The sequence below is a fragment of the Sinocyclocheilus anshuiensis genome, unplaced genomic scaffold (assembly GCF_001515605.1).
Source record: "Sinocyclocheilus anshuiensis isolate Anshui unplaced genomic scaffold, SAMN03320099.WGS_v1.1 scaffold55, whole genome shotgun sequence".
Classification (NCBI taxonomy): Eukaryota; Metazoa; Chordata; class Actinopteri; order Cypriniformes; family Cyprinidae; genus Sinocyclocheilus; species Sinocyclocheilus anshuiensis.
This window is the reverse complement of record NW_015549647.1, coordinates 852,876-863,000: the sequence shown is the minus strand read 5'-3', so window position 1 is coordinate 863,000 and position 10,125 is coordinate 852,876. Positions and strand designations below refer to the sequence as shown.

General features: G+C 34.7%; 1 protein-coding gene across 5 annotated transcripts in view; it reads left to right on the top strand.

Moving 5' to 3' along the window:
* Positions 1 to 3,401, top strand: part of LOC107660010 (protein Wiz-like) — an 11,964-nt gene extending 8,563 nt beyond the window's left edge. For all 5 annotated transcript variants that reach the window (XM_016449146.1, XM_016449147.1, XM_016449144.1 and 2 more), the window contains exons 8-10: positions 813 to 1,077; positions 1,193 to 1,358; positions 2,680 to 3,401. In XM_016449146.1, the coding sequence (XP_016304632.1) occupies positions 813 to 1,077; positions 1,193 to 1,358; positions 2,680 to 2,848 (600 nt within the window). In that variant the 3' untranslated portion in view covers positions 2,849 to 3,401. The remainder of the gene's footprint in view (positions 1 to 812; positions 1,078 to 1,192; positions 1,359 to 2,679) is intronic.
* Positions 3,402 to 10,125: the final 6,724 nt, after the last annotated feature.

Below are 10,125 nucleotides of genomic sequence, written 5' to 3'. Positions count from 1 at the left end.
TATATTGAATATATTGAATGGTTATATATCTTTAAAAGGAATTGTTAAAAAAAAAACTGAAATAAATATTAAATTAATTAAATAAATTGTGTATTTCGAGGGTCTTAAAGCTTTTACAAAGGATGTTTAGATTTATTTTTTTATTTTTTTTACAGGAAAATACTGATCCTACTGATACTACAAAAATCAAGCGTAGCGTTAAGGCTTATTTATGCTTCTGCGTCCTACGCCATAGCTTACGCATAGACGCACACCCATACGCCGTAGTCTGACGTGCCCCTCTCCAAAAATCTAACAGCGCGTCAATTCTACGCAGACCGCAAGCGCTGTGATTGGTCTGCAAGAACCCCTCCCTCCATACAACTAGCGGTTTGCATGTGTACTGCACGTTGACGCGGACAACGACGCAGAAGTATAAATGAAAACTGACACATAGCCTATGGCGTAAAGGCTATGGTGTAGGTCCGACGCAGAAGTATAAATCAGCCTTTTAACGATATCTGCAATACATTTATGTTGGTTCTGTTCTGTTTAACCTGGGGGGGTTTATCGCTGCTCTCCCTGCTCTCACCCATGCTAGACTGCATGGAGATGTGCAGGGAGTTCTTGCCCAGAACAGAACCATACTGCCAATCCAAACTGTATGCTAATTGTCAATCATCTTTGATGATAGTGGTCCTGACAGAAATACTGATTAATTTGTTTTCTTTTGCAGTATTTGTGTTCCTTCTTAAGATTTGTATAAACAAAGTTGTCAGCAAATTCTTGTATCGTTGATATTCACAAAATGTCTCTGTCTCCCTCTGTTGTAGGCCTCTAGAAGAACCTCCACTCCATACACTTCCTCAGACTCTGAGTCTGTCCGTCTTGGTTCTCACAAAGGTTCATCTGTTGCTCGAGACTCTTTAGCTCAGCTGCAGGTATCCCAGCTTTCCAAAGCAACTAGAGAGGGCAAAGCAGGGATGAGCCACTCCTTCTCATCACACAAGAAATGGCCTTTATCAGATGAACTATCCTCAAACAGCCTGATCCAGATCCCCACAGCCCACAGTGAACTGAACGTTCGTTCACCTCGAGGTAAGGGGTATATATGTATTTCTTGTTTGAACAAAGGCTTCACATTTTGTATTAACTGAATTTAACCAATAAAGAACATTAATATGCATAGTAAGAATCACTGTCCTTGTTTTAGGCTGTGAACGGCGTCCTCCAAAGCATTTATCTCACTCTGAGAGAGTATCTGGGGAAACAGAACCTTCAAAGCCTTCTCGGGCTGGAAACATTCCATCATTGGTGCCTAGACCACCAGAGACCAGCCTAGTAAAGCTAGTAGGAAAAATGTACTCCCTTAAGTGCAGGTGAGTTCAAACCACTAATCAGTGGTTTTGCTGACTGAAAATTGTGTGCTCACAGAGAAGCAGGTCCTGATCCAATTCCACTTTGCTGTCTACACCTCAGGATTTTGTAAGTCAGGGGTTTGCAAACATTTTGACATTAAAGCCCAAAGAATGCTTTGGTTTTTATGCGTATGCTAGAGGATGCATACAGTGCCTCACAGTACGTGCATAATTAATAACTGTAGTTTAAGGAGTCCAGATATTTTTATCACACAAAAAGCACAGATGCTGGACAAAGATGAATCTTTCTAGTGCACGTGTTGACTGCCTATGTTCATGCACACTATCAAATTAAGTATATTTTGAAAAGGGTTTGTGTTTGACGTGCACATACCCGTAAAAAATAACCCAAGTATATTTTGAGCTTAAAGGGATATTTACTCAATTACATATTCACCCTCCACTTGTCCTACACCTGTATTATTATTTTTTCTTATGTTGATGATAAAAAGGGTGTTGGAAATCAAACTGTTGACACTAGACATTGATTTTCATAGTACTAATACTATAGAAGTCCATGGCTACTGTCAACTGTTTGGTTACCAACATTCTTCAAAATACCTTCTTTTGTGGTTTTTAACTAAATAAGATGGATTAATTAAATTACTTGATATTATTTAGTACTGCCCTGACTATGCCATTTTTAACAGATGTTTACATATATGCCTTAAGACAAAATAGCTGAATTTAATCAAAGTATAATAAACATGTTCAAAGTTTACATTATTTAATTCTTAATACTTTGTGTCCTAACCTGGATGTTTTTTTTTTTTGGTGATAAGTTCATGGGTCCTTTATTTGTCCTGAACTGTTTAACTGTCCACTTTCATACAGAAAAATCCTGCACATTCTTAGCTTTTCCAGCATCTTCTGCATATTTGAACCCTTTTCAACAGTGATGGTATGATTTTGAGATCCATCTTTTTACACAGAGGACAATTGAGGGACTCGTACACAACTAGTACAAAATGTTCCAAAAAAAAGCAACTTTTTGAGTGCAATGATTTTGTTTTGTAGGAAACATGTATCATATATCTTATTTTGCTTCTGAAGGGCAGTACTACATGAAAAAAAATAAAAAAAAGATCTTTAAACAAAATCATTTTTTAATTTTACAAATCTATATACTTTTATAAAGTTTACAGTTGTGCATGTGCTCATGGCATATAAGGATTTTGAATCTGTCCTCCATTGTCCCCCCAGTAGTGTCATAATGCATTAATTGTAATTAAATGTCCATAAAAAACCTAGGGTAATCGATCATCTGTGCATGATTTGATAGGTTTTGTGAGGAGGTTTTCCGAGGGCCGCTCTCCATACAGGAGGATTGGGTCATACACCTACAGCAGCACATCCTCAAGCTGAAGACAGATTCAGCCTCAAGCTCACCACCTCAGCCTCCTCTCAGTCACAGCGAAGCACCGCTGCTTATTGGCCCTCAGACTGTCTAGATGCTCTTTCTGCTGTGGTCTTTCTTTTCAAAATTATGCAATTACACTACGCTGATTTTTTATTGAGAAGTTTAGCTTTATCACCTGGACCTTAAAATGCCAACTGTGATGAGGATTTTGGCCTGAATTTTATTTTCTACTTTTAGATGAATTTTTGTAGGGCACTACTGAAAGTGATTGACCACAACATTTCTTACCTGTCAAGTGTTGTCCAGTGGATTTATTGAGATGATTTGAATGTATTTTACTTTATTGTATTTCGCTGTTTATAATGTGTTGCCACATTTTACCAGTTTTCTTGATTAACAAGATTTCAAACCTGTTGTTTTATATTGTACTTAAAGTTTGAAATAGTACTTAAAGTGTTTAGTTTTAAATAAGGTTTTATGAACAAAATTGTGTAGACCAGCGTTTGGTCGTTAAAATGAAGTTATTTACTTAGAATTTTGAAAACAGTGCTTCTCACATGAGTGAATGACCTGATTTTTCAATGCCAAAAAAATCCAATAAAAGGGATTTCTACAGATTTTTCATTTCTGTGTATTTTTAGGATTTTTCCAGTTTAAAGGGTTAGTTCACCCAAAAATGAAAATTCTGTCATTAATTACTCACCCTTGTGTTCGAAACCCGTAAGACCTTCGTTCATCTTCGGAACACAATTTAAGATATTATACTCACCCTCGTGTTGTTCCAAACCCGTAAGACCTTCATTCATCTTCAGAACACAATTTAAGATATTTTTGATTCATGACAGTATAATGATGCGAGCGTGTGGCGGCGCTAACCCAGACATTACGCCGGATCTGGGTCAGCGCCGGCACCGCCACACGCTCGCTCAAGGACCTTGAAAGTGGTAGTTACCTTGCTGTCTGTGGGAGGGTCAGAGAGCCCTCAGATTTCATCAAAAATATCTTAAATTGTGTTCCGAAGATGAACGAAGGTCTTACGGGTTTGGAACAACACGAGGGTGAGTAATTAATGACAGAATTTTCATGTTTGGGTGAACTAACCCTTTAAGCAGTAACCAGCACTTCTTCTCTGCAGGCCTTCTCAAGTGATCCCGGCATTAAATGAGACTTTAAATATATCTTGTTTTTACTAACACGTTTTTGAGGAGCATTTATTTCCTATATTTTCAACAGTATAGTCAACAGTGTGATTGTATTACATGTACTTGTGTATTTGTCTTTGTAAAACACTGTGCCAGTGTCTGGTTGGCGTAAAGGCTGTTCCAACAACAGATATTAATAAATGCTTTCCAGAAAGTATATAGATTTCCATATACATTATTGCTCATGTGATATTTGAGGTTCTTTTTTTCTTGGTCTCAGGCTTTGCAAGGTTTTAATTCAAATTTAGTTGAATCAAACTGTCAATGACAAGCTGTAGTCCTTGTAAAATAATTTAATTAAATGCAGTATTGAGACAACTTTTTATACCTGCATTTGATAACCAATTAATAAAGAATCTATTTACTGCTTTGTTGGTCATTTATAGGCAACTCTGCAGTACATTTTGCAGCACACTACATGTGCTGAAAAAAAAAGAGAAATAATATTTCATAAAAACCTTTAAAATTGCCAAAGAAGTAAGGTAACACCAGTGACAAAAAAAGGGTACATGTGGTCTTTAAATAAATATACAAAAAATATAAAAAAATCATTAAGCTGTCATTTATGTGTATTCATAAAGTCAAAAGGTAATCTAATAATGTGGTCTAAGTTTAAATGTTAAAAAAAGAAATACATTTTAAGACATTGCCATACCAAAAGTGGACGTTTCCATCATTAATCTGTCATTTATGTGTATTCATAAAGTCAAAAGGTAATCTAATAATGTGGTCTAAGTTTAAATGTTAAAAAAAGAAATACATTTTAAGACATTGCCATACCAAAAGTGGACGTTTCCGTAGCATGACCGTTAATGAAGGGGTCGTAGTGAAATTATTATTTATTTAGTTATTTATAAAATGACAAGCCTTTTGAAGAACATACTGGGACATGCCATCTTCTGTCTGAAGACACCATGGTCAGGTAAAATATATTATTGGAAATAATAATCTGGACAGATTCTTATATAAGGTACATGTCAACTGCACAAAATGAATGCAAATGCAATCCTGTTTATCAGGGTCATAAAAAATAGATTTACACATTCAAAGGCTGTTAAGATATATACAGTACATACATACACACACACACACATATATATATATATATATATATATATATATAACAGTTTTCACAGTTTGCAGTTTTTCAGTTGTTCCTCAGTATGTCCATCGGCTGCGGGGGACTGATGAATCCACAATGACGCATAAACTATAATATTGATTCAGTGACACATGATTTACTAACAGTAATCAATTTATTCAGACAAGTCCCCTCAAACCTGACCCTGAAAAGAGAAAGAACAGAATTTGCAAAACCTCAAGAGAACTACGAGGAGCCAAAATATTCAGATTAGCTAAATACTGATGCAAGAGACAATTATAACTAAACAAAAGCCAAGAAGTAATCATCAGTGTGTGAGATAAAACATTCCAAGTGAGTAATGTTTTACCAATGAGTGCACATCATTTCAAACCTATTTGTTTAATACCCTTAGGTGTACAACATTTTTAATAAAAAGAAAAATACTTTAAATATTTTATTATTACTTTAAAACTTCTTTTGATTGAACCCATTGACCTGCTTCACAGAACTCAGCCTATTGTCAAGTATTTTGTTTTGAAACTTTGACAAAAGCAATTTTATGGTCTATGTAAAACTCTAGTTTTTTTGTAGAAAGATGATGTGTGGAAAAAAATAAATCAGAAAAATATCTTTAAAAAGGCTGTCCTGAGGCATGTTCTACCACCACATTTTCACGAAAGATGATCTGAGTTGTCTGAAAAGACGAAACACTCAAAAAGATTCTGTCACATGTTTGAATAAGAGGAATGTTCTCAGCACATAATTCATGTGAGCACACGTAACAATATGAGGCTGAATATTAATAATAATGTTCTGGACAGCGAGTACACTGTCTGAATAAATTTCCAGATGATTCCTTGTTTGATGTTTGGCCTCTTTGACGGCCCAGCCACCGCATTGACTTACAGATGGGCTTTTTTTAAAGCAGACTGATTCAATGACAAATCCAGGCAGAGAGTCTCAACACTTCATGAAGACCGAAAGAGAGAGAGAGAGTCTGATTACTGGTAGTAGCTACAGTCCAGATTAAAGTTAAAGAAGTGTGTATCACAATGGTAAAAGATTGATTTGTTTGTTTGTTATAATTTTTTTTCTTTCAAAGTTGCAGCTCAGTTTTCTTCATATGTTCAAAATGTTCAGAAAGAGCAATGAACTCATTGCTGTAGACTTGAACTTTGATTTTACTTAAATTAAAGGAATAGTTCACCCAAAAATGAACATTTGCTCAGTTTCATGCCATCCAAAATGTAGATGAGTTTGTTTCTTTCTTCAAAACAGATTTGGAGAAATTTCATCACTTGTTCACCAGTGGATGCTCTGCAGTGAATGGGTGCCGTCAGAATGAGAGTCCAAACAGCTGATAAAAACATCACAATAACATTCACAAGTAATCCGCTCCAGTCCATCAATTAACATCTTGTGAAGTGAAAAGCTGTGTTTAGGTATAGAGGTAGGATCAACAGTTTAATTATAGATATAACTACAAATTAAGTACAACTGTAATTGCATGTAGGTATTTTAAAATATAAGTACAATGTAAAAACATGTATGTGCACAATAAGCAAATTGTACTGATTAATTTAAATGTTACTTAGTAGTAAAAGACATTTAATATAAAGTGGGTCCCAAAATGATTATTATGCTACTTTAAAATACTTCAAAACTCTTTGGCATTCACTAGCAGGTGCATCTTGGTTGGTCTTTTGAGTTAATTTACCAGCAATAAACAAAACATCAAATAGCTTTTCTTTCAAAGCTATATTCTGTTGGGTACAAAATCGTAATTTTGAAAAAAAAAAAATAAAAATAACTCAACAACAAAGTGTGCTTTCTGAGAAGAAGGTTGTGATGAACAAATGGAATCTATGAGTGCTCATGTTGTTCTGAATAATGAACCTCTAGGCACCGTTGAAAGACAAGAACAATCTGACGAGGGTCTGGAGGCTTGTTTTGTTGTGTTTCTCAAACGTTGCCTAACCTTCTCTCTTTCTCCAGTTTTTTTTTTCTCTCTTTCCCATTCACTGACTGATTCTCACACTGTCTGACTTCTCTTTTTCTGCAGATTCCACTAGTAGGGCTACAAAACAACCTCTGAAACGCCTTTAACTTTAGTCTTTGCAATTTTAGGGATCTTATCTATTCACGAACAGCTTGTAACACTCCAAAGAGAAAGGAAAACTTGAAATCGCATCATATGACCCCTTTAAACAAATGGTCAGTGAAATGGGATGTTAAACTGCCAGAAAATGTTAATTGTCATCCTTTGGAGGTCCAACAAACTATTATATTAGGTTAATTTATTTGCTATTGTCTAGCCATAAACATCAAAAGTAAATTTATTTACTTTTGTAAATAAATTTTTATTTATAAAATAGACATTTTATAAATAAATGTATACAATTAAACAATGCATAATGAAAAATGCATTAAATGAATGCATTAAAAATAACCAGAAAATTTTAAATACTTTCACACCAAATTAGCTGTGTTAGATGATCATATCTAAAAATGTGTGCCTCTAAAGCTTAAAAACATGAAAATAGACCTTTTCTAAGGCCAGATAACTGCTACTGCAACAGTCCTCCATTCATCTTTTTTTTTTTTTGGCACGTTTATTGTAATTCCAATAGACCTCAATCTCAGAGGAGAAAAAAGACCTTTGTGTTTTATTTAAGGAGCACAGACTGATTGTAACTGCAAACCCAACCCAGACTGCCGGTGTGTGCTTGTTCTATGAAGAACTCACAATCTCTGTTGAATTCAGTTGAGTTATGAGACAATCTCTCATCATCTCACTTTTATTCAACGTCCCACATTGGAGATGTACGATGTAATCACACTTGTGATTAATAGCTCTGCACATGCTTTTCATTTCTCAGGAGTCTTCAAAGAGCACAGAGCCTCTGGAAAGATCCAATCCATTTAGAAATAAATTGTGTGTGCCAGAGACATGAACTAATAGTGTTTTGTTCACAACATGGACACAAACTTTTCCAGATGCAAAACAGTGCAAGACTTTTTAGATTTTAATGACAGATGTGTTTATTTGATCTGTTCTCAATATATAATCTATTGAATCTTAAAGTTGAATGTGTATTTTTTTAATGTGAAAATACTTTCACTTATCCCAGTTCAGAGTCTGCGCCACAGATCTAGCCACTAGTCGTTCCCAAAACTCTACAAATGCTCAAACTTATGTGTTTTTGTTTATTAAATATGTGTGTTTACTGTTTATCCTTTCAGTTATCAATAAGTGACTAGTAGGCCTACTCTTATTTCTGTTATACATTCCCTTGAAATTTGCATCCCAACCAAAACACAGCTAAACTGGCTTGGCCAATGGTGTGGTTGTGGGCGGGGTCATCGGTTTGTCTGACCAATAGATGATGGAGGGGAGTGTTCGAGAAATTGTCTAAAAACAATCAATATTTGTGCAGTTTGATTTGGTGATGTTAGTGACAGAAATTATATGATTCACAAATCTGACCTTTTGAGCTCACATGAACAATGTTATGTATTCTTTCTTTTAAATATATTGAAACATTCATATACAGGTTTAAATTAGATTTTGAATCACAGATTTTCAATATGGTCTCAGACTTTTGGACCCATATTTCTAGCATCTTGTCAAAAGATTAAAAATATATTTTGCATTACAGATATTAATCCCAATGAGAATAGTAGTCAAGGTGTTGTATGGGATGCTCAATGTATTAAACTTTCATTTTAAATTAATACTTTAGTCAGAAAGCAAGGGTTTGTGAGCAGTTCACACTAAATATTTCAATCTTCTAGATTGAATCTTCTTGTCATTTTCAGATCCAGACTGTTGGGAATGTAGTTCAAAGGAAAACCTACGTGTTAAACTTGGCAGAATGAAATATAGAGGAATTAAGCCTTTATGGATATGTAATCCATGTGAATGTGGACTCTGCTTTTGGTAAAGAAGATTAAAGCAGGAATTCATCCAGGTCAAGCAGGAAGAAAAACAAAGGCCATGGCAGCCTGTAATCGTAATTAAAATCGTATAAAGAGTCAGAGAAGAAGCTTATTATTTCCTGAGCAGTAAAACACTGAAGCTTCACCGAATAAATGCAGCTCACAAGGACATTAAAAACATTGGGAGAGAATCATTAAAGGTCTATACTTCAGTACAAGTTAAGCTCATTTGGCAGCAGTTGTGGCATAAATTTGATTACCAAACAATTATTTTACACTCTTGTTTAAAATGAGCAGTCGAGTCACTTACAATGAAAGTGAATGGGATCAATCCATAAATGTTACATTTATGCATTTGGCAGATGCTTTTATCCAAAGCGATTTACATTCAATGTACAATTCTTGATATTAAGTAGCGGTCGTCACCGGTCTATTAAAACGCACAACATATTAAAGCATCTTTGGTGTTTCCATATTTTCTACAAAACCGGAAATCGAGGGGTTATGACGTCATTGGCAGGCGACACAATGACACTATGCACACAGTCCATGTCACTAGTTAAAATTGCTTATTTCTCTGGATTTAAACATTCTTCGAAACATTTGGGATAATGTAAGTACACAAGTCAGCAAAATATATAACACTGTTCTAGTGGTTTTTGGATATTTTAACAAAAAAATCTTACATATTGTACCTTTAATCTAATTGTTTTGAATAAAATTGTTGTTTTTTTCAAGAAATAGAGGAACAAGTTTCCTCAAAATTTCTCCTTACAGTGTTTTTGATAATGGATTATATGCACTCAGACTTTTCAATATATAACACTGTTCTAGTGGTTTTTGGATATTTTAACAAAAAAATCTTACATATTGTACCTTTAATCTAATTGTTTTGAATAAAATTTTAAGCTTCACATTTCTGCTATTAAATCCTTCTCCAACATTTGGGCCCACACACTTCCAATGCCTCAACACAACTTTGTTTTTGTTTTTTTGTTGTTGTTTTTTTCAAGAAATAGAGGAACAAGTTTCCTCAAAATTTCTCCTTACAGTGTTTTTGATAATGGGTTATATGCACTCAGACTTTTCATTTGTATCTAAAGTTCATCAGGAGGTTTTGACTAATGAAATACAAAATAGCCA